Raw genomic sequence first — 25,734 nt, forward strand, 5'->3', positions numbered from 1 at the left:
TGTTCACAGCATGTGTGGTATCTTGCAAGCGATGGTGGTGGTCCTTGTGTGCACCCAAAAAGTAGCCATCCTCACCACTGTGAGCTGGCACAAGAGCAATCCCGCCTCTGCAACAACACATGCTGGAGAGGGGACGGAGGTGGAGGCGGGCTGAGGGGACGCAGTGGGGTGCACAGGGCCAAGGTCCCTGGGGGCACAGGCATGCAGAATGCTGGACGTGAACACTGACGTTTCACAACTGAATTATTAAGCTGACTGTGAGGAGCTTACACTTCTGTTTAGAAATGCTGTTCATAGCAACTTGATATGGGTCCTGAGGCGAGGTGGGCTTGGAGCTACGATGGTGACATCTCTAGGAGCATCCAGCTACGTGATTTGACTTTGATTTTGCCCTCAGCAAGGTGGTCTTTTAGATGCTTCTATTTGAGGCATTCTCATTTTGTTGGTGTAAGTACTGACCATGCAACTTCAACCAGTTGCCACCATGGAGCATCATGGCTATGCAGAGATGCTTCAGGAAAGCACCTGTGAAAGTCTCTGTGTGAGCTGTTGAAGCAGTGTGCCATGCAGGGACTGCTGCCTTTCAGGGGGGTCCTGCTCCATTGGGATAGTTTCTAAGGGCTCTCTGGGTAAAGCAGAAAGATCTTCTTTGCCTCTCTGCAGGTATTTTTTTGAAGCTGGTCCATGTCAGAGAGCAGAGCATATCAGTAAAGTAGGTGGTGTTGCATCGTTGAGGTTAATGGAGGTGTGTGTTTTGCCACAGGTTGAAAGGGCGTCTGAGGCTGTAAGTTGTGCAAAGCATACAGCAGCAAGGCTGTGTGCACGCTCACACCCATGTCAGCCATTGTACCTCCAGGCAGAGCTGGCCAGTGACATCTTCAACCTGCTACTATTGCCCAGCCCAAACTCCACACCGTGTGTTGAATTTACTGCTCCCGTGGCAGCAGACAAACACTGAATTTTAATCCCTCCCAGAACTAGAGCAGAACTGGGCAATAGCGAATGGTTATATATAGTCCTCGAAGCCCACATTGACAGAAGTAATTCTTAGACTGAGTCCCCTGTGTGTTTACTTGTCCAGGACAACTGAATATTGTCATTAAATATAATACTTCCTGCTAATGGCCACTTTGCTTTTCGTCACCTTTGGAGATGAAATTGTGGAAATTTAGTTGATGAGTCAATGTTGCAGTGTATATAACATGCAAGGCTTGGCTAGTTTCCTGAAGAGACTAATGACATTTTGTTTTCTGCTTCAACAGTGGCGATTCTTCAAATCTGAATCTTTTCTCAGCTTCCCCCTTGTTCTCTTAGTAGGAATAATAATTGTCTCCAGTTAAATGCATGAAAGAAACTCAGCCGTGCACACAATGTGTTTGTGATGATCTATCACTTATTACTTCTGTAGTCTATTTGGAAATCTAAATTTCTGTTTAGTAAGGATAAAGACAGAGATCACATCTAAAAAAAAGCACAAAACAATCTGTGATATTTAGTCATTTTATTATTAGCAAAGAAAAAAATGTCTTCAAAGTCATATGAACCTGTTGGAAGAAAGAGTTGTCTTACACTGCCCTGACAAAAAAAATTAATTTAAAGGCAGAATGTTTCTCCCCGCCTGTGTGAGAAGGTTTTCTTTTGGGCCTACTGAATTCTCCATCATCCCACTTCTGGTGTACTGGGGTGGTGGTAGGGTGCCTGGCGGGGAGTTTGGCTTCAGTTGCATCCCCTCTTGTTACTGCAGAGCTGCCACCACAGGATAAATATTTATTGCTCCTGTCACTGGATTTCAACACTATGCTGGTATCAACCCTTGCTTAGTGAGGGCCAGCAGATAGCTAATGACCTCTTGAAAGAGTAAGACGTGATTGTTATTACTGGCTGTAAAAGAAAACTAATTTGGGGAGCCACTTTCCAAACTTTAATCTTCTTTACTTTCATATCTCTGAGGGTACTGTGGTGTTGCTCTGTGGGTACTTGCTGTTCCTGTGGAACTATTTTTGTTTTTCCATTACACTGAAATATATCCACAAAGTTAACCTGCAGTTTTTTTCCGATCTACCAGATGTAATATTGTGAGAATTTCCAAAGGACACTAACTTAATAGACCAACTATTTTCACTGATGAAAGCCATCTAACCTCAGGTCCGCTGCAACCAGCCAGTAAAATGATTCCTGTCAGGCACACAGAGCTCCTTGTTGAGCTGTAGAACAAACATGGTTTTTAGCTTGAAAATCAGTTTTAAAAAAAAAAAAAAAAAAAAAAAAAGAAGACAACACCACGGGGCTGCACACATGCCCCAAAGCCTACGTGTTCCACATGCCATGAGTACCCCCGTGTGCCAGGGATGCGCAGCCCCTCTGCTGGGCCTGGCCTCTGCACCAGGAGCAGATCAGATTGGGATGTTCATGAGCAGCGAGTGTGGCTGTGTGTGTTTGACAAGCTGCCCTAGTGCTGTCAGCCTGCAAAACAACCAACCATCAATGGGAAATTTTCTGAAACTAAAATCCCGTCATTTCCTTCAGTGCCACCTTTCGTATAATTACTAAGAACAGAATTTATAATTAAATGGTATGACTGATTCTGTGACATTCCCATAGACATTTCACAAAGGCTATTTGCGTGCCTTGCTATTTTGTACAGTAATAACTGCAATCAGCATAACTACTATGATTTGTTTATCAAACATCCCTTGGGTAGCATCCGTTGTCATTTGTAAAACTTTGTGAGCATCACGATTTGCATACCGTTGCCTGTCTCGCGTTGCTGTTGAGTTGTGTTTCTGAAGCACTGCTGATGCTCACCTCCGCAGAGGAATGCGGTTGTCTTCCACACACTGTGAAAAGTACACACCAAACAGTACAACAGCACAAATAGGCAAAATTTGGTAAAAACCTTACAAAGAAAGCAGGCATTATATCTTCACAACAGGGATCAAAGGGTATAATTATTGAGCAATGGAATTAACATGTTGAAAAGTGAGGAGAAAAGAGCGTATTAAATAATCATCTGTTTGTACCCTTGAATAGAGTCCTGAGGAACAAGCATGTGTAGTCATGTAGTTGATGGTTGTGTCGTAGGGCCCATGTACCAGGAGACCAAATTAAAGCAGCGCAGGCAACCCTGGTTTGACATTACGGCACTTGACTGATTGCCATTGCAGCCTTTAGTGTTTGTTGTAAGTATAGAGTGTGTGTGTTGGCATATGCATATATTTTTTGCCTATAAAATATTCAAATGCTATAAAAGTATGAGGAACTACTGATATAGTGTGGATTATATTAATACCATTAGGAGCAGTAGGTTAGAACAGCGGATAAGTGGTGTAGTCACTGTCTCTCATCTATTAAGTGACCTCCTGCAACTGGAAATCCCTGTCTTCTGGATTGTTTGCCAGATGTTTGCCCCTTTTGTCCAAAATGCTGAAGCCTGGTGTCCACAGGGGTTTTTTGTGATTTCCCACCCCCCCACCCCCCAAAATAATATTAGCTTAAAAGAAAGGGAGGCCACTTCCCCTAAGCTCTGCTAAAACCTTCTAATCTAGGAAAAGAGTTTTGTTTTTCTTTTTTTCCAACTGCTCTATTCTCCAAAGGGCACTGCTAAATGACAGCTTGAGCAGATTATGATGCTTAAAAGGACGGGGATGGAGGCAGGGGTCCTGGAAGTCGTCAGTAGATAAGCTTCAGGGCAGTGTGGTATTATCTGCAGTTGAACTGGTACCATCCAAGTGAAGAAAGCGAGTGTTATGTCTGTATCCGCGGGAGCCGGCAGCGGGAACCTGGGATGTGCATGGGCTGCTGGAAAGCCTCAGCGGGGCATGAAAAGAGGATTACTGAGCCAGGTCAGTAAAGAGAGCTGACAGAACTGCCTCACATATAATATTTTATATTTCTCAGACAACAGAAGTATACAATCCTTGTGGAAAGACATGGTTGCCTAGGTAAAGTTGCTGTTGCCTGAAACTTCCATAAATCAAGCTGTCTAAGGAAATGAGAATGGCATTTGCTTTTGCAGATGGTTTGTTTGGTTGGTTGTTGGTTTTTTTTTGGTTGAGGGTATGGTGCTGCCAAAAAGAGGGGGGTCGCACTGGGGGACCTGCACCCCTTGCGTAGCCCATGCAGGGCTGTGGCTGCAGCCTCTCCTCCCTGCCATGCAGAGCCTTGGTTGGAGGGGCAGGAAGGGTCCCAAAAAGGATGCAGGCAGCTGCTGACTCTTCAGTCTGTCTTGAATTAGCATAGGTTTAGGGGTGCTTTGTGACTGGAGATTTTTGTACAGTGACATCTGCCCTGGGTCCTGGTTGTAGGTCACCGTAATAACAGATGATGTTGCTCTGTGAGAAATGCGATGTAGCCCCTTGCAGTGGTTTGGGTAACAAATGGCCAACACCTTTGCTGGAGGGAGAAGAGCAGTGGTTCTTCCTAAGTGAAGCCAATTTAAAGTTAAAGAAGCACAGGTTTCACTGGAAGACAGATATTTTCCTTTTTTTATTTGCCTTTAAAATAACGTGGTAACTTCAGTGGGTAGGGGCATTAGACAGTAAAATGTCTGAGAACACATTTATATTCCAGTCTTTTTACTTTCCATATTTTTTGCAAACATATAATGCAGTGGGAGCTAATTTTAATTTTTATTAAAAAATGTTTCTCATTCTTATATTTGCACAACATAATGTAGAGAATGAAATGAAATCTTCAGATGACCTGGAAGTCTTCTGGGAGATTTATAAACTGTCTACTTCATATGTAAGAACATTTGTTTTAATTCTCATATAAAAGTGAGATAAATTGGTTTGTGATAACACAAGTCCAAAAATATCTCAGGTTACCACTTTATTTCCATATTACAAAATAACACAATTCACTGCATAATTAGAAAGCTGAATTAGATAAAAGGAGCAGTTGCTCCTGATTAGACTGTGAATGCAAAGCATTAGCCTACAGAAAGTATTTCTGACTCCTAAAGAGACTTTTCTAAGATCTGCAGCTATAACTTCAGTTATGGCCCAGCAGTTGGAAATCTATTCACTGGGTTAGCAAAGACTGAAAGGCCTGATCCTGTAGTGCTTTATTTCTGACAGTAATCCTAGCTCATGCAAAATTGTCCATTGATATAATTTGTTCTGTAAAAAATTGCTGGTTATTAGATGTGTGTATTTAAGACCAGTCTAATTTTCTCTCAAGGTTTTGAAGGTAATTTTCGTCATTTGCATGAATAAAGCAAGAATCTGGAAAACATAGAAATCTAAAATTCAAATGGAAATCCTTTATGTAAAATAAATGATAAAATCTAGGTGCCTTTGCATGTGAATGATATCCTTAGGGTTGAGTTTTCTCCAATGCACTGCTTCAAAGTCTGATGCATTTGTAACGGCAGTGTGATAACATTAAGTTAAAATTTGTCAAAATTCAGAGTCCGCTTGAGGGAGGGAAAGTGAGATATGTGAGTGAGGATGACCCTCCAGAATGACTTTGTCCTTATGTTGTAGCAAACGTGGCTTCAAACCCTCCATGGGAGCGGGCTTGCAGAGACCAACATGACATTGTTTTTAGAAAGCTTTGATTTCCACTGGCAATACTTAGCTCAATGCCAGTTGTCATTCATGTCAAGTTCAAGCATCTCTCACTAAATCTGCATCTTAATTTCTTAATTTGATCTTAGGTTTGGAAACTACCAGGTTTCACCAGCCAGCTGTAAAAGGCATGCATGAATTATTAGACTCCCATTGTCGGTTAAATCTTATCCTCTGTATTTTAAGTCACCCATTTGCATTCATCTAAAATGCTTTCAGAGAGTTTATCAGAAGAAGTGAAATAAGAAATGAAATAATTTCATGTAAACTGCATTTTTATGTTTGACTGGTGAAACCACAAAGCAGAGATAAAATACATAAAACTAAGACTCTGCATAATAAGCATATCTATTAGTTTCCCTTATCTTTATAAAGCTCCCATTTGTCATGAGAAGCATTGTGTGTCACTCATCCTGCCTTGTTCTACAAAAGCTCTTTTCTCCCTTTCCTTTTATCTCCCATCAGCATTTGCAAGGTGGGAAACTTCCCTGGCCTGGTGCTGCAAAAGACCCCGTTGACTAAATAATTGTTTAACCTTCAACCCCTTAACAGCAAGAGGAAATAAAAATTAATACCTGTGTGCACCTAGATAAAAATGTTACTCGTGCTCTGCTGGTTGCGGCTTTTGCAATCACAGCAGCCCTTGATTAAGGGGAAGGCATTGGGTCAAACCATCCCCAGGGTAAGTCACCTCTAAGTCAGGCCAGATCCCCACTGGCGTAGCCCATGGAAAAATATGTAGGGAAGCCGCTGGCCATAGCATGTGGCTGTGGAGGTGCTCGAGCACTGGTGCAGAAATCTGTCCTCTGCCCTTGGGAGCAATCTCCCACAATGTCTCAAGAAACCTGTGCCCACCCACCCAAAACACCCGTGTCAGGAGCAGTGGCTCAGAGGGCAGCGAATGACACTGGTGGTAGATTTTTGCCAGTAGCTGGTTGTACCTGCAAAACCAGAAGCTCATCAAATGTAGTTATCTGGCTCCTGCGCAGGAGGAGGTGGCCTCAGTGCAGACTGTGTGCCCTGTTCCAAAGGAGCCGTGCAAAGAGGATCCCTTTCTTCTCTTGGTGTGTACAATCTTCACTTGTTCTTATCTTCTCTTTCTGAAAAGAAATGCTAGTAGTGCATATCAAACTAGTAGGCTGTTCCAAAATTCAGAAAATGCCACGCGTAGGTAACAAATACTTTTCCCCCTGAGGATCCATTTGAAAACTTTTTGCTACATAGTGCTTTTAAAAAGAGCTCTTACTCAAAATGCATCTTTCCTTCTGCTTTTCTAGGATTTTTAGTTGCTGTCACACAGTGTGTCTATGACATATGTGTCTATGAGTGTGGTGATATAAAGATATTTTTCTTAACTGACAAGTTCATCAAAATTCCTATGGGGAGCTGTTGTTTTCCATGCTGAAGAAGAAGTGAGATTCGGGTGGAGAAAATCTGTAATCAAACATAAATATGCTATTTCTGTCTGTGGAACATAAACAACTGATTATGTGTGTCATGCTGGCAATGCTGTGCCATTAGCTCTTTTTTTTTTTTATTATTTTTTTTCTCTGTGGTCCAAATTCCTCTTTTCTGTATAGAAGTTTTTATGTTCTCTAGGAAAGTGAATCAAAAGTTAGTTGCAAAACATTACCATGCATTTTTCACCATATGGCTGCTTGAACAGACCTTCTGCGAGTTCAAGTCATTTCAGATAACTGCTGAACAAAACACCACTTCGAAGTACCGATACGTCTTTTGTATTTGTGACAGAGCTCTTCACTGACACAGATCTTTTCTAACCTTGTAGAAATGTAGATCTCATTCAGTAATACTGCTTAGTAGATATTCAGTGCCTGTCAGGTTCAGTTATATATCTTGTATATAGAAACAGAGGTATTCTTATTAAACACGTGTTACAGAGCTGCATCCTTTTCAGACTAAACCAGAAGGACTGCAGACATTATTTAAGCAAGCTTTTTTCCCAAGTATTAGCAGAGAGAGGTGTGGTCTGAATACAGAGCTGAGAACCAGACAGTCCCTAGGTATAATGTAATTTGTCAAGTATGCTGTCCACAGCATCTTCCTGGCCTTTAGAGGTGTTGGTACCGGCAGCTTCTATAGCAATTGCAGGATCTCTTTATAAAATAGAAATAATAATTACTTTACATAGCAAGGATAAAAGCTGTTAGTAAGTTACAAACACTTTGAAGATAAGAAGGGTATCTTCCTGTTTATGCTTCAGCCCTTAGATGTTATATTTTATATATTTCATTTCCAATTTTCAAAGACCTATTGAATTTAATTAATAAATATTGAAGTCTGTGTTACTTATATCAATGCAATGCACTTGACCCCGACTGAGTTACAGCTGATTTATGTGAACATAACTGAAAGGAGGATCAGCTCCAAGGAACTAAATGCATTGTAAACCGTCTTCTTTTTAAATGTTCTTATAACATAGACATAGTGCTTACGTATGTAGAAGTAAAGGTATAGAATGTATATATCTGTAGTGTAACAACATTCTGCTGCAAGGTATAAGGTGAGGAATAACAAGCCAGGTAGTAACTCTGCAGTGAAGAGCAGCAGGCAACAACGCTACCTGACTGAGAAAAATAAACATCGTGTTTCACAGCAGTGCTATAAGATAAATTCAGAAAATAATCTTCCAGCAAAGAGGCTTCAGTAGAGCACCACTTTGGTTTGGAGCATCGCAGCTCGGTGAAGCAGCGGGTTGACGGCAGTGTCCAGTTTAGGGGGAGACAGAAGGGCCTGAGGTCTTCCCAGTGGCTGAAGTTGGGAGAAATTGCCCTGTTATCTGTCCAAGACCAAGAGGCAACATGGTACCATACTGGTCTTTAAAAGTTCTCCAACAGACAGTAACTATTTAAATATATAAAAGAAGGTAGCAGAGGGCGTGGTGGCCACTTGCTCTGCGTTCCACCAGGAGAGAACAATTAGCAGCTTCTTTCAGGTACACGCCAAATGTTTTGGAGCCCTGAGCACTCTGCAAGAGTTTGGTTAGGAGGCTGTGAAACCTCCATCAGAAGATGGTTTTAGGACATGGGTAGACAGGATGATCTGTCAGAAGTAGTTCTGGTGTAAATGGCTTTTTCTTGGAGCAGCGTTTTAGGGGAGGTGGCCCAGCGTATCTTTCACAGGATGAGATGGGTTACGTCCCAATGTCCTGACTTTGGCAACATTTCTAATAACATCAGTGTCATTTCCTTCTGATAATGAGTAAACAGAAACTGAGAAAGCACTTTTGGTTTTGCTTGTGTGCATCTGTATGGAGACACATCCGCGCACAGCACGTTTTTTGTGTTTTCTGTAAGGCATTTTATTGCTTCCAGTGGTGGTTTTAATCACTATAATAGCAACTGTTATGTAGATATAACTAGCAAGTCTGGAAACATTCATATTTTTCTAAATATGGGAATTTGGAAATACCTGGGCAGAGTCAGCATTTTACTCTGCCATTATATTTATTCATGGAGTTTTTCCATCAGAAATTCAGACTGATTAGCACTGAATAGGAGGAAAAGAGGAAATAGTGTTCTGAAGAAATCACCCTCAATGTGTAATCATTTTCCTATTTATATGGATTTACCATATATTTAATTTTTGAAGAGGCTTCACAGAGACTTTGCTCCCTTTTCAGCTCCCTCACACCTGTACTGTGCTGTCTCTGTGCTTTTTAACTTTTAACTGTGCCTAATCCTCTTAAGTCACAAGAATTGTTCTAGTTTATTTATTAAGTGTATCCTTACACTTATTAAAAGATCATTAAAAAAAAAAGAAAAAAAAAGGCTTTTCCACCCTTGTATATTTGCAGGGTATGTTTTTAAATCCTTGTGGTTTCTTTGAACACTCATCTCATGGCAATACCTGTTCTCTGACTCGCATATATACTATTTTTTCATAATAAGCATAGCTGAATGTCATGAGCACACAAATCATTTTGTATTCCCTGCAAAGTTATTTCAATTAATTGTAGATAATTAAAGTATAGTAAAAACAAAAGAATCCCACCTTCCTCAAATTTTTTTAAAAAGTAAGATTTTTTTTACTAACCTGTATTATTATAGTTCCTCTTCTATAACTTACAGTAGGCCTAAATTTAAATTTATACCAGCATTATTTCAATCCAAATCTATCTTCACTCTTTAAATAAACAAACGGAAGCTATACCGTAAGGATACAGTAGAAATTGTGTTGTTAAGGACACTGAAAGTTTCTAGCATTGAGCCTCCAAAGAGGCTGTTGATACCTGATAGCTGATGTGTGTTGGACCTCACAGTGGTTTGCAGTGCACAGGTCTCAGCTCATGCATCTTTGGTTGCAAACTCATTAAAACATGCTTTGAAATGGTTACTTAATGTTCAAAGTACTACAGCTTGCTTCCCAGTCATCTTATTTGTAATAGTGTCTCATGTGTTGTGTCTCCTAGCTCTACATACAAACTACCACACTTACAATATCCATGAACTTAAGTGCTTCAGTGGCCCTGGGGATGCTTTACATGCCGAAGGTGTACATCATCATCTTCCACCCTGAGCTAAACGTCCAGAAACGGAAACGCAGCTTCAAGGCTGTGGTCACAGCAGCGACCATGTCATCACGGCTCTCACACAAACCTAGCGACAGGCCCAACGGGGAAGCCAAAACGGAGCTGTGTGAGAACGTAGACCCAAACAGTAAGTACTGCTGATCTTCTGTTCATTGGCTGGCTGGGGGTTTTGGAAACGTTGACCGATATCTGAGTTTTAGGGTCTTCGTATTATTTGGTCTTCTCAGATTTTTGATGTCTCTCATATATATATATTTTTAAATTCTCTTATTTCCTCCTCACTTTTTTGAGTTGTGCCAGTTGGCAGCAACTCCTCACAAAATGTTTGGTAGCTGTGAGCAACTCCTCCTTTCCCTCCCCTGTGAGTGAGAAATCAGCAGCATCCTTGATTACCGGACCCTTCAGCCCTCAGACCTTCCTAACCCTGGCAGGTACAGTTTCCAGAATGAATGGAGGGACAAGGACCAAACTCATTGATAACTCTGCTAACCTGAGTTATAATTTTGTTTCTTGCAAAGTTTCTTTACAATAATCTCACAATCCTTGAAGATTCCCATTTAAGGATTTTATCCGGTCCTATAAAAGTGAATGCAAATCTTGCCACTGATTTAAAAGGAAAATAGATCGAAAAAATGCTTCCAGTTTCCTTAATGTGCATAGCATGGTATATTGTAGAACAAAATTACATACTGAGGCCATCAAATTTGATTTGCATTTGAATCTGGAAGGAGTTGAGGAAGGAGACAGCTGCACAACTTTGTAGCATATTGGAAAGGTTTAGACATGTCTGCAGTTTTTATGAAAAACAGATCTGAATGTGGAGAAATGCCCTTTCCTTGCCCATGATCCGTTCATCCATTTGCTGCTGAAATCCCTGCCACTTCTTGTCTATTAACTGCCATGTGAATATCTGCCTCAAAGCAGAAACTCTGCTGTCAAAGCAAAGTGGAAACAGCCAGCAAATTATTGACACAGCACTTTTCCTCCCTTTATTCCCCCCTTGAGTATTTTTCTCTGATGTCTTATCATGCAGGTATACAAAATATATTCCAACTTCAAAAACAAAATTTGTCTTTGGAAACTGAACTAGCTGAACTATCAGAACTATGATTCTGACATAAGACAGCAAGGAAATGCTTCTCATAAATTAAGGACCATACTATGCCTCCTCCAGTCATAATGAACAGAGCCCTCACTGCAAGAGGAAATAACTATATATTTCCCATGTCAGGGTATGACACAGCAAGAGTGAGAGTTGCAGAGTCCTCCGCCAAGTCAAATTTCTGTTAGGTAACATTGGCCATGGTGAAGGAACCCCTTCCACTGTCTCTGGTCTCTAAACCTACTCCACTGTGATGCTGCTGCTACTGGGGTCAAGCCCTCCAGTGTGCAAACTCCAGCTGCCCCTCGAGGTGTTCAGGCAGCACTGCTGCCTGGGATGGCCAGGTTGGAGAAGGCCTTTGAGGATGGAGGGAGAGGAAGGGGAGGAGGGAAGGGGAGGATTTTGAAAGACAGCTGGGAAAGAGCAGGTGAGTGTGTGTTGCTGAACTGCATTTCACTAATTCCTGTTCTGGTCAAATGGGTTGGAATTAGTTTCTCCTCCAGAAAAATAAAAATCTAAAAATTTCCACTCAAAGACTTGAACAACAAGAAAAATATAAAAGTTCTGATGATGAAACATTCAATGTAGAAACAGAGGTAGACCCCTGTGGGACCTACAGCTTGGGAGTTTCCTACTCTGGGTGTCCCCTCCTGGTCTCATTCTCCTGTGCTGCATCTTATTGCTGTTTTCAGACTTCTGAGAATATTCCCCCCGTGACAAAAACCAAATTTTTTCCCTGGGAAGCAGATATGTTTATTAAAAAGAAATATTGCTCACTTAACCCGCCATAGTCCTGGTAAAATACAACATGTTTTCATCCAGGACTACATACTAGAATATGTTTTTAGGAGGCAGGAGAAGTAAGGGACAGAATCCCCCTGCTTGCCAAGAGGTACCACTTTCTGCCTTAAGCATCTAGTCTTCAGTCCTGGTTTTGTTAACACTGATTTAAAGCTGGGGTAAAGTCCACTGGGAATAAAACCCTCACGAATTTGAAATTAGTGTGCGTGAAGGGAGAATGCTTTCTGTGAACTCATTTGCTTACATGTAGGATTCTAACGCGTATAAATTTGTTTGTTCAACCTAGCCAGTCAGGGAATGTGCAATAGTATTAATTTATATGTCTTCCTCCAAGTACTGGGCTTTTAAATTTTTTATGGTTTGGAAAATAAATTTTCTTTTAAATCTTTTAATTATTTATATATATATAGTACCATCTGTTCATATTATCAGCTGCACCTACTACTACTATTTCATTCCCTGGGTATGTGTGTTAATAAAAACTATTAGAAAATCAAATGAAATAAACTACTGCTGTACTTAAAGTACTTGGGTACATTTAGTCCAGTGTGGGCTACTACTGCAGTTAATGGGAGCCTTCCTATAGTGTTCAATAGGTTGTCAATCAACCCCCTAATAAGGCAACATTCAGCATGTATGTCTATACAAGTAATTCATTGAATACCTGAATTGAGTTTCTTTTTTTTTAATTCAAATATGTTGTTTAAAAAAATGTTTACAGTTCCATTTTTAGGGGGGAAAACTGAAAACCATATTAATGAGCTTAAAAAAAGCAATGCCATTCAAGCAAAACTCCCCACATTTTCAGTGAAATTTTGAATATGGTCTCAATAAATAAATAAGGGTTTGATGTTTTCATAGCAATTTAACTTCAAAAAATATTTCATACAGCGGATGGGGAAATTTTCAGAATTTTACCAATTGGAAAATAGGAAATGTGAATAAAAAATTGCCCCAGATGTTTGCATCAATGCTATGAGCATTTTTTTTTTCCAATCTCAAATATCTTTCTTCAAAAGGAAACGAAAATAATGTATTTTCAGTATCTCTCTTTTTAAATTGGTTTTGGTCCACTAACAATGGCTAACAACTACCTACAGAGGTGGAGGGGAGGTGGTGAACTGCAGCAGGGAGCTTCCTGGTTATGACCTGCTGCTCTGAGGAGCACAGGGATGGGAAGTCCTGGTTGTGAGCTCTCTGCCAGGCTCCTCTGGAACTCACTGTGTCAGGCTGAGCATAAATTAATTGAAGGGCATTAAAGGATGAGTCTGAGACTCATCAGCACTGTGCAAAGCTAGCTTAGATGCAGATCTGGCTTAGCTACCAAGTGTTTTCTTGTAAGTGCAAAAGTACAGTTGGGTTTTCCAGTTTGATTTTCTATTGTATTTCCTGGCAATTCTGCTGTTCATGGCTTGCTCAGATACTGGAGACTGGAGTTGCCATTTCTATTGAAAATACACAAATATTCAGATCTCCTAAGAACCAATTAACACTGAGCCACCAGCATGGGATTCATGTACCTCCAAACATTGGGGAATTTGGTGACTAAGCCCAAATTTATGGCCTGTCCTACTTATATGCCAGAGTCAAAACCAAAAGCAAAATGTGGATGATTTTACAGAAAAATAGCCTTGAAAAAACCCTCCATGATTTAGTAAACTTTAAAATAATGCCTGATGAACTGAAGATGTGCATGTAAAACTGGAAGGCCTATAAATGACCTGAGTGGTTTCCTAAGAGCAGGTGGTCCTCAGCAGCAGTGCTGAGCATCATGTGGAATCGCTGCACACAACTCTCCAGTGATCTGCAGGAATTTGAGCTTAGAAAAAATGTGCAGGTCACTTAGGAGAGCTGGGCTCAAGCACTGGGGTTTTAGTATGAGTATAAAAGAAGAAAATGCATTAACGTGAGAGGAAAATCACTTGAAATGCAGTGACCTTGTATCCCACCCATCAGGAGGAATAGAGACTCACCGTATTGCAGCTTTTTATTTAGTATATTTTGGAAGCAAGAAATTTCACAAGTTGAGCTCCCCAGCTATGTCCTAGGAGGGCTTTCATGCTGACTGGGACATATTAAGGCCAAGCTTTTCAATCTGAAACTGCATTACTTATGAAAACTCTCTTAATCATTCCAGTTCACCATCTGGTATATGCATGTTTTACTCATTCAACAGCTTTTTCCTGCTAATACATGTTTGCGTCAGATTCAGATGAGCAGAATTTGGTGCACAGCAGCTTTCATCCATGTAACGAGTTCACTCTACTCTCATGTGTCTTTGGCTGAATTTCACACTATTTGAGAAGATGCTTCTCATCAAGTCTGAAGTTGAACAGATAGTGAGTGCTTCTGCTCGGCTGTCTGCTTGTGTTTCTGCTGCAAGAGCAGAGTGTCAGCCTATGCAAAAAACATTTGAACCTCCAACCCATACTTAACTTATATTGAGATTTACATGTAATTGCTCCTCTTTCTTAGCAACTTGTTTTAATTCATGGCTTTACCAAACACAGTGACAGGGAAATCAGCATCTCAGTTCTTTGGTAATGAGCAGGTTGTGCTTCTTGCAGGCTGGACGAGCAGACCTTACTGGAAGGTCATTTGCCTTCATGCATTTCCCTCTTGAAGCAGCCATGAGAAGGAAACCAAACTGCCCAGTGCTTCCTGGGAGCAGCTCTTCTGGAAAGATGCTTTCTTGCAGGAATTCGGGTTGAGTCTTTTGGAACTTGGCAGCACAGGGAGTGTTGGTCTTCCAGCAGCCCCATTTCCAGTCTCGTGGGAAAAATCTCACAGTGTGAGAACGGCTGTGGTCAAGTTTACCCCCTTTTTGGGGGGAGGCTTTTCTCTGTTCTACTGATAAAGCTTTGAGATCAAGATGAGTATTGCAGAGTAGCCCAGTACTATACAGTATTGAACAGGAGGCACGCAGCATCTCTGTGGCAAAGACCCAGTGCATCAAAGTGACAAACAACTGTTAGAAAGAAAGAGCAGCTCATGGGAGGAGACCGCTTTCCCCGAGGAGTTTAGCTGGGATATGTTGAGAAGTAGCAAAGGAAAGGTGTGTCACCCTGGACTGGCCAGAAACCTTTAAGGTCTAAAAGCTTATAAGGGTCTAATTTTCAGTAGGGTTATAAGTTTGTGGACTTTTAAGTTGGCAGGTGCTTTGAGGGCTCAGTACTTGTGCAGACATATTTAAGATTATTTCTTCTCTTTCTCCTTTATTTAGCACTAAGTAGAACTTACTTGGCAGTCGATTCAGTTTTCAGTAGTGAAGTACAATCGCTGCTCATTGTCCCCGAACAGACTTGGCATCATTTGCATGTTTCTATTTCAAAACAATGCTTCCCTGTGCACTCTCAGCTTCTCTCTATCACAATGGCAGCAAGAGCAGTGTGTGTCCATCCTCGTTTTTCTCCATGCATTGAGAATGGACGCTGACTTTGTGGATTCCCATCAGTAAACTGTGGATAGTGTATGTGGAACACAAACATGTCCTGTCTCAGACAGACATGCAGACACTGCTGTGCAAATGCTCCCGCGCTGTGCCCTGGCCTGTTTGTGTATTCATTCCTGTTCATCCTTAACATGACTGACATGACATTGCCTATTACATCTTTCTGAGGAAAAAACCTAAAATCGTTGTCGATGATGCCGAGGAACCTGAGAGTGACTGCATGGGTGAGGAAGGACTGGGGAGTCTTAAACTAAAGCCAAAATGTTCCAGAGTTTGTTCAGGGGAGAGGGGAAAAAAAAAAATCAACCAGACCTGCCCTTTTCTGAGCAGCTGCTCCCATGTTCAGAGGTACCTGAACTTCTGTGGACTGGTTCATTTATTTCTAACCCAGAGTTAATTTCATATAGTGGCGCCTCTCAGCTTTCCACTGTCGCTGCTCTAATCTGAGCTCTTCAGTTGGATCAATGTCATGGCCTCCATGACAGGGCAAAATTTGAAGAGTTTATTGTGAACAGACGTATTATACATACCAATGTATTTACTTTTCCTGTAGACTGCATACCACCAGTAAGAAAGAGTGTTCAAAAATCTGTTACTTGGTACACTCTTCCACCTACTGTATAACTTTTGCCTGCTTTCCAAAAAGGTAAGGAAAAATCTAGCTTCTTATTACTTTATTCTCAAATTATTATTATGATTATTATTATATACATAAATAAATGAGGAATGTGCATTAGTGCAGCTATGTTAAAACAAGCATCTAACTTAAAAATTGTTCACGTATCCATTACCAGAAGCTTTCATGTGAAGGGCTTGGTTTGAAAAGGCGAGACCCAGGACTTGGGTGATTTATATCCCTGTGCTGTGCCCCAGCGAAACAAGGGACTGGTGGTCTTCTACTTCCCACCAGTGGAGGTGGATCCCAATAAAGCCTTTGAAGATGTAGATATTTGATAACAATTTAAAAAAGGAACAAACAAATCATCAAAAGTTAATTATGGCAATCAATCAGATCTAACAACTAACAAAATGTTTTCTGAGTCATTTCTAGCAGCTTTACCAGCAGGGTTGCCTGGCAGCGTAAAAATAACGTTTGCTTAACATGTGAGCAATCTTTTTTACTCTAAAATTATAAATGGCTCAAAAAAAGTTTGCAAAATATTTTTTTCACTGGGGTGATCCCTGTGACCACTCCTGAGTAACCACAAGTGAACAATTTTTGAGGGCTGGCTTTTTCTAAGTGTTGTGACTGCCTACGTGGTGATCTTGTGAGCTCATTTCATATTTGTGACTTTGTCAGCCAGGAATTACTGCTTTTCTAGTGAAATTAGGGGAACGAGAAAGCATTTGATCTTGGACACAAAGAACTAACAATCATTAATAAATATTTCTCCTATCTGCAATTCTGTGTGTGTGCTCAGACGGCTTTACCCACTCCTTTGGGGCTTTGCCCAGGTATGAAAGGTACTGGCCTGGTTACTGCGGTAGTGTGCAGTTGGTGCTGGAAGAAATTGCTGTATACAGCCTTCAAAATGCTTAGCTGATCTCTAATAGGTGAGAGCTTATATCAGCAAAGGCAGGAATGCTGCTTGAATTGAGTCTCTGAGTCACAGGAAAAAAAAAATACTAATATCTTTAGCTGGTGTAAATTGCCACAGCTCCAGTTTCAATTCAACTCAAGTTCTTGTGAAGCGTTCAAATTGCTTCTTATTGTATTTGAATCATGCCCATTATTCTAACTTACACAGCTCAGGCAGAAAGCCTTATTTAAGGTGTGAAGCTCTTTACGAACATCAGGACAGCCTGCCTCACCGGAGGGCCAGAGTCAGAAAGGTTGATGGTGGCTGGTGTCAAGGGAAATATAACAAAGTAGTCGGAGAGGAGAAGGGGCTACTCAAAGTATTATTGCAAATCAAATGTGAAAGAGTAAAGGGTGACTATGTGAAGATGAAATTGCTAAAGGAAGGAGATGAGAAGAATAGGAGGGAGATAGAAGAGACCCTAAATCTCAGGAGAAATCACTTTTTTTATAAAACATAAAAAAGGTTTAAAATTGAAAGAATTAGGAGCTAACACAGATTTCTAAAAAATATTTTTTCCATGTAACATTATTGTATAATGTAAGGAATTGCTCTCTGCAAAGGCACACAAATAATTTTGTCATCCAAGTCCTATAAAAAACGATTGGCCATTCAGATTCTTTAAACAGATTTTAAAATTTGGGCCACACCAAGCTAGGAAAAATGCTACAGTCGAGGATGGTTTGGGCTTGCGATGGTCTTGCCCATGCCAGTGCTCTTCTGCATCAGGTATTGTTTTCTATTTCTCACCCATGAGTGTTTCTGTTCTACCTGAGCTGGTTGCTGTAGCTCTGGTTGCTACGTTTTGATTTGTTCTTCCAGGAATACAAAACAAAAAACAGCAAGAAACAATATACTGTATTAAAAGCAAAGCAATGATATCAGGAAAACATCAACTTAGTTGTAAATTGACACTTGTTTTGCTAGTAACATATTTGTATGTAGGTATGAACACAGTGCTTAAGCTGTTACTTGACTGTATCAATTTCTGCTATGTGATGCACGGAGAGATGCATTTATAATGCTTTTAAATTGTTTCCTGTGAGTGACAAATAGGATTTCTTTACTGTTGAGACTGATGAAAATACAAGGCTTGAAAAACTCTACATGGTATCTGGGTCAGGGAAAAAAATTGTCCATCACCCGAACAAGGCAAAGAAACACCAAATGCTTTTGTAGTCACATTTGGTACTATAGAAATACCTGCAGCTCTTTTCTCCTGACCCATCACCACGCAATATGCTTACAGATCAGGAGGAAAAGACAGTTCAGTGACTAAAGTGCTTGTGATATCTGAAAGACCTAGATCCATCCCTTGGGCTTTCAGAACCCCCCAGTGCAAGGCTAGCAAGTGGTGCCATGCTCCCTTACCCTTGTGCTCCCGTGGATGATGATGGTGAGATGCTCATGCATTACAGATGGGATGATGTAAGTCCCAGAAAGACAGGTCCTCTCTTCTGCTGCCTTCTGGACTTGATGAGCAAGGACCATAATGTTTTGAGGGTAGCAGTCTGACACTTCACGCCAAGGTCAGTGAATTCTTTTTCTAAGCTGGTGCAAAGACTATGTGGCTTTCTTCGGCGTGTCCCTTCAGCACACTGGAGTTACTGAGCACTTTGCCATGTATATAATACATACTGTTTAACAGGGATTCGCTTCCGTCTAAGAAGGACAAAGAAAACCATGGCATGGGTTACCTTTTTTGCTTCAGGAAGGACCAGGGTGATGCCCAGCTTGCTGTGCTCTGAAGTCTGTCATAATATTTATAAAAGCAGTCAAGGAGAGGCTAAACAGAGAGTGTCTCCCTGCTTTTTTGGTTGGATTATTATTACTGGGCATAATTATTTCAGTTGCTTTTTGCAACAAGATAGTACTGGTAGTCCTTCAGCACTTAAAGCCATTTTAGCAGGGATGATGGTGAAACACTGCAACTCATCAGCAACCTTTCATCATTTGTCTGTCTTTTCTGCTGAACTTTGACTTGATCTGGGCCAGATGCTGAGCATGTCTAAACCACAGTGGTCCTATTGCTTTGAAGAAGAAATGTCAATTGATATGAGCTGAGGCTCTGACCTCAGATTTTCAAACAGCAGCTAACCTTTCTACCTTAGCTATGTGCTGCAGTGCTCGGCTGTGAGGGGTTAAGGACACAAAGAGGAGCAGCTACCTGCTCAGCAGAAATGTTTTCTGAACTTTGTACTGCAGCTGGCAGATCCTTGAACTTTGCATTCCTCTTGAATTTACATTGGATTTCCCCAAAGCTGGTCCTGTGCACTGCTTTGGGCAATGACTAGATCTCCAGTACTACCTGAATTAATTTGAAAATGCCAATCATTGTACCTCTCTGCAGGGGTAGAGCTGGGAGGATTGGCTTTTATACCGAGCAGGCTGTTAACACCACTGAGGCTGTGAAACAATTATAGTTATATTAGAAGTCAGGGTAGCTCAGCCACGGTGCGACACAGAGGCTGGCCTCCCAGGGCTTGGGCACAGTGTGCTGCTTCCAAAAGGTTTTCAGTTGCTTTACAGTCATTTTTTGCTTGAGCTGTATGCAGAGAAATTTCCATGGTGATTACAAAGTGTTGAGATCATTTGTAAGGTATGTGCAGCACCATGTTGTGTGAAGTCATTACATTTCTTTTTCATATCTCTCCTAGAATATATACACAATCTATTACTTAGATTATGCTGTGATGAAGCCGTTGTGATGTGAGTCATGACATGGTTTCAAACTGATCTTGAGCTTATGTTGAAAGAAGTAAATAGTTCGAGTTATCCTATAGTGCCAAGGATTTCCCGTGCCTCTTCTCCTCCTGCACACAGACCCCGGGGCACCCCTAGGGCCACCTAAACCATCCAGCAGTGGCATCTCTGGGGACTGGGCAACTCTTTGAACACTTTGGGTCCAAATTGTGTGGTGTTCTGTAGCTTGTCACGCCTTAGAGTATGTGGTATAGAATAATTTTTTTCTGGATTGAAGCATTATTTTCATTTTAAATCTGGCTAGTTTCATCCTGAGAAAGTGCTCTGTGTTTAACCTCACTTGAAGGATTTTCTGTTCAATGGAGACTGCTAAGAAATGAGAATTTGCAGTCAAAATGGATAAGCAAAAGACTTTGACAGGTCTTCACTGCATCTATTTTTAGTCTAGAATGACTTACTGAAAAACTAAACATTTATCATAAATTTCTTCTATCCATGATATGCTTATTTTAATAGTATTGCACAGAGATACATCCAAATAAGCCTGTGCAACATCCCAAATTAGTCCCTAATAAATATTTTCCTGTTTCTCAAGTTGTAAATTATTTTATTGACATGGTAGATTCCACTTTATTTGGCTGATCATGGGACGAGTCGCGCTGGGAGTGACCCCTGCACTGCCTGGACACTGTTGGGGGTGTGGAGCCCCAGATCTCACCCTCAGTCTGCGCAAGAAGCAGTGCAGAAGCAGTGACATCCCAGCACGGCATCACCGGCCATAGAGTGCAGCTGCTGCAATGGCATCCTCTGTGCCATGGTCTGTAAAACTTCATCTGCAGAACGGATTTCAAGCAATAGTGGAGACACTCAAGCATAGAATGTACGAACAAATTCACTTCCTTTTTTAGCAAGTTTTTCAGTTAAAATTGATTTTCTCTCCCCCTCCTGGAGGAAGGCTCAGTTGGACTGGACTTCCCTCCGTTTCCTCTAGGTTAGAAAACGTGAGTGCTCTGAACTACAGGAATTTGATTTCGGGGTTAGGAGTTGGCTGGTCCCATTCCTCTGCAGGAGCTCAGCTTTGCATTTTGTTTTCAGCTACTTTTTACCACAAAACCTGAGCATTTTCCCTCTTCTCAGCTGATACTTGAGCTGCTTTTTACAGTTGTTTTGGACATGGTGCAAAGGACCGTGAACAGATTGCCCAGAGAGGTGGTAGATGCCCCATCCCTGGAAACATTCAAGGTCAGGTTGGACAGGGCTCTGAGCAACCTGATCTAATTGAAGATGCCCCTGCTCATTGCAGGGAGGCTGGACTAGATGCCCTTGAAAGGTCCCTTCCAAGCCAAACCTTTCTATGATTCTATGACCATGCCCTGCCCATGGCAGGGAGTTGGACTGGATGACCTTTAAAGGTCTCTTCCAACCCAAACCACTCTATGACTCTATGCCCGGGTAATAAATGGGAAGTCAAGGGAACATCTATTTTATTTGAGTGAGGTCACTGCAGCATCGAGGCTGGTGCCTTTCCCTGCATCCTACACTGTGTCTTGTCTCCTGCCTATGGCGCAGTCCTGGATGCCACAGTCCGTGAGTTCCTTACCCTGTTGTCTAAAGGGGAGGACCAGGGCAAGACTTGATGGGTTTCTTTTAGGAGACTTGCAGAAATACTGCTCAACATTGATCAGGTGGCACTTATTAAAGCTTTAGCAAAAATGTGTTTGAAACAGACTTATATTCTGATCATCACCATGTACTTTTTCTCCTGAGCTGCTTTCCCAGTGGTCACTCCATGTTAGGGACACGTCTCTTAATGTGCACACACTGGTCAAGAGATGCGCACAGGTCCCTTCTACGTGCCATTAGGCTCCTTGCACTCCAGTATTTTTGCAAATTTAAGCCGGAAACTGGCACGTTTATTCCAGAAATTACTTATGCAGTAGCACATATTTTCCAAGCTGTAGCCCAGCTACATTTAATGAGGTTGAACAGTTGAACAACCTTTAATTTTGTACACACTGAGGGGTATCCATAATGAGGCCTGTTTTCCACGGGTACAATTTTGCTGGTTTGATATTGTCTTATTTACTTTTTAAGTGAAAGGATTTATACAGATACAACCTCTAAAGAGATGAAGACGTGGAGACCTAAAGTGCGTTAAGACCAATATACTGGAAAGAAAATACAGTTTGATATGGTCTGAAGAGTGATGAGTGAAACTTAAATGTGCTGTTTGATGGTTTTGACACATTCATTGGTTTTGGTGAGTTCCCTTCCCCATGCTGTCCTCAGACCCTTCACCACAGGCATGGCCGGGGGCTCTGGGGCAGAGCAGAGCCCTCCCTGTGGGGCAGCGGAGCAGCACCCTATCACCTCAGCAGCCAGCATGGGGCCATAGCAGCTGCTCTCTCCAGATTTCTCCTTTAAAGAAAGGAAAAAGCAGGACTTCTGTTCTGAGAACGTAATTCCTCCCCTGTCCATTTGCATTTGCACATTCAATTTGCATTTTAATTTTTACTAGTTTCTCAAGGTCTCAATATCCATTTGAATCAATGTTTTTCTTCGGGTTTTATATATCCATGACAGCATCCTGTTGCCTGGCCAAACTAGTGCCAGAAATTATTCTCTCTCTAACTATCTTGTGAGTGATACAAGGGGGTTTGCAATTATCCTTCTTGGCAATGCAAGGTTAAACTCTTCTCATGACGTTTCAAACTGTGAAGGGTATCCCTCACAACGGATAGATGTTTTTTGAACCATGACAGCACTTTGTATGGCTGAGAGCAGTATGTGTTGTTTAAAGGTTTCATTTAAAACCTCTCAGAAACAAGTCCTTTGCAACTGTTGCTTGAATGAGACCTAAAGGTAGGTCGGGGAAGCCAAGTCTTAGTCTTTTTGACTTTGTTAAGCATAGCTGGACTCCAGCTACTTATGAGATGATTATTTTTTTAAAATATTATCATACAGCCAGGAAATTTTGCTGGAAAAACTCTTAAGTGTGCCAGTAACAAGCCAGTAGATGCCATGAGACCCTGGGGAGTTTGCAGCCTTCAGGTTTCTCCTGGAGTCTGTTCCAGGTCCCCTCCTGTCTGAACATTTGGGGATTGGGTTACTTTCTTTTTACATCTCAAAATGCCTACTTTTGATGATGCACTTTAATATGTTCACATAATTACATGTTCCCATAGTAATTATTTTGCAGACTGTCTCACACCTTTCATGACTTACATGATACAAGACTTGTAAATATGCTGGAAAGTGTCCGACTGTTTCCTTTTTTAAAAACTGAAACTCTTTATGCACTTAAATGATCACCTTATAGTTTGATGTTCGAACAATGCTAGGTAAAACACATTATTTGTGGCTGTAAGTGCTTTGGATATTAAAAGCTAGGTAGCTAGATATATGTCTTTGAGACACAAATGAGTATTAATTAGTGTATTAGTATTCCTCTTTTGTTCCATTGTTTCTCTTTGTCTTTTTATGTGATCTTTTTTCCTAGGAAATTTGGAAGAAGAGTGAGCTGTAAATTTTGTATATATTGTTATACCTCATGGTCCAGTCCCTCTCTCGCTTTTTTGCCTAATAAACTCTTAGTAGCACCGAGTTCTCTCTTTGACTAATTTATCAGTCCTTACACCCTCTCAGGGAGAATTTGTCAAATTAATAAATTGTAATATCAGGGAAAAGACAAAGACTTTTGGCTCTCTTGTCTTCCATATATTTATAATGACTCTCTTTCTCCTGAGCAGCATAAATGTCACCTTGACAGGACTCACTTGATGCTGTTCTCACATGGTAGCTTGCTGTAGTCTCTTATGCGCACTCACATCCTCATCTGTGTTAATGAGGTGACTCAGATAAAGAGTTGTAGGATTATGAAATCAGACTTGACATTCTCAGCTTAATTTCACTGAAATCACTGGAATTGCCCCAGGCTAGGACATTGCAATATTTAGAGTCATATTTCTTTTCTCCCCTACCCAAGCAATAGGAAGCATTACAAGTGCATTTTGCAGCTTTCCAGATGTGTACTCTTTAATTGTTATTGCTACTATAATTATAACAAAAAATGTCCCCAAGAGCAGCCATGATCTGTAACCTCAGGTGCAAAACCTGACTCAATATAAACAGGAATCTTCCAAGCCCAAGAAAGATTTACAAACTCAGATGCATCATGTTGTCTGGCCACTGAGGATGAAAGTGTGGATAGTTTGACTGGAAGTAGCTAGAAAAGGCATTTCAGGAGAGAACAACTAATGGCCTTTAAGTCAAAGACTGAAGGAAGCGTATGGTAAACTTTGCACTGTGTTTTGGCCTCTGAGGTAGTACAGAAGCTAAATTTGAGGTTTTACAATTTAGTGTCTTTGCAGATTTTCTTGATCTTGTTTACAGTTGGTGATTTTTGACTGCTAGAAAATTGCTTTGCAGCCATTTTAGTTTGCCTGTGGTTATTACAATCAGTTAATTGAATTTATTAAATTATTATTATTAACAGATAGCCAAGCAGTCATCGCCAGTTGATGCTGCAGATTGATTTCCGAGGCAGTGCACGTGGTATAAGTGCACGAGTACTCCCCATCTCGCTATATTGCCTCCATGGAAAAGCCCCAGTGCAGTTAAGTATTCAGCTTGGTACACAGACAGGACAGAAGAGAAAGGCCTTCAGTGCATGCCTGAGATGCAATATTCTGGGAAAGAAAATATTTCTAATGGACTGTGAAGTGCAATGGTTGTGCTTAAATTTGATGCTCAGTGGCCATTCCCTGCTGTAATCCGGTTACCTTCAGCTCAGTGATAGCGGGGAGGGATTTCTTTGCTTACACACATCGTCCTGCTCAGCTCTGCCCAGCAGCAGCCAGTAACGCATGCCTTCAGATAACACATTTTACTTCCCTGTTCGTCAAAGCAAGTTATATTTTTTTCCTTTTTTTCATTAAAAAAAAAAATTAAAATTTCTGTGCTGAGTTAAAATATCTATGAAGAAGCTCCGCTTCAGTTCCTGTGCAAAGGTTTTACAACCATCAGCACCATAACAGCTGTCACATACTACAGGGAGCAAAGGACAGCGAAATGAATTATTTTAAGGACATCTAACATCTGGTTTAGAAGTGAGTAGATACATTTGTGATGAAGCCTATACGGACGATAAGGTTAGGTGCAAAACCTGTATTAAATGAGTGACTTAAATTTTTTTCCCCTCAGGTATAAAGGAGGTCTATTCATAGCTGCCACTGAAGTAACAGGATTGAACATATGTGGCAGTGAAGTTCAGTCAACAAAAAACCCACCAGCAAATCTGATGTGGGAGCGCTCCCTTTCTCTTTTTCCCTACAGAAAAAGGGAACCGTGGCCCATTGGGAACAAGCTGAGCCTGTTCCTCTTGAATTTGTCTGTTGGGATTTCAGTTCTGTACTAGACCTGGTGACTTTGCTGCTGCGTCAGAACAAAAGAGCTTTTATTTTCTTTTTTTCTGTTGTGTATTTTGCTGAGATTAATTATCTTTGCAATCATTGGAGTCCAGTCTTTAGTGCAACAGCTCACAGGCAAGCAGGTACAAAGTGTTTCCACCAGTAGGCAGAACCAGTGGCAATGGGTTAGCTGAAAGAGTATTTGTTCACAAACCTATTGAAAATTTGGTAAGCAAGTTCAAAAAGCTAATCACAGTAATAATGGAGTAAAAAGGCCAGGAAAACAGAAAATAAGCAATATTACAGGTAAATGAAGTTCTCAAAATATAAGGCGTGAATCCATGCAGTTTTCTGCGTGCATGATTACAACCATGAAAAAAACTGTTCAAAGATTGTATAGATAAGAATAGGAAAAAACCCTCAGTGGTACAAAATCACAGTAAGCTGAGGTGTGCTGCAGTCAACGGGATTAGAAAAGAATGATGGCTGTCACAAAATCAAACACATCCTAGCAACTGCCCATCAGTTACAGCCACATTTACCTGATAGGTGTCATGCCTCTGGTCA

General features: G+C 41.0%; 1 protein-coding gene across 3 annotated transcripts in view; it reads left to right on the forward strand.

Moving 5' to 3' along the window:
- Positions 1-25,734, forward strand: part of GRM7 (glutamate metabotropic receptor 7) — a 313,728-nt gene that overhangs the window by 269,565 nt on the left and 18,429 nt on the right. For 2 of the 3 annotated variants that reach the window (XM_087744649.1, XM_087744650.1), the window contains exons 9-10: positions 10,003-10,249; positions 16,030-16,122. In XM_087744649.1, the coding sequence (XP_087600775.1) occupies positions 10,003-10,249; positions 16,030-16,100 (318 nt within the window). In that variant the 3' untranslated portion in view covers positions 16,101-16,122. The remainder of the gene's footprint in view (positions 1-10,002; positions 10,250-16,029; positions 16,123-25,734) is intronic. The other variant, XM_087744651.1, reaches the window with a different exon arrangement.

Source organism: Nipponia nippon, unplaced genomic scaffold (assembly GCF_047370975.1).
Source record: "Nipponia nippon isolate SJK-2023a ecotype South Korea unplaced genomic scaffold, ASM4737097v1 scaffold_9, whole genome shotgun sequence".
Taxonomy (NCBI): Eukaryota; Metazoa; Chordata; class Aves; order Pelecaniformes; family Threskiornithidae; genus Nipponia; species Nipponia nippon.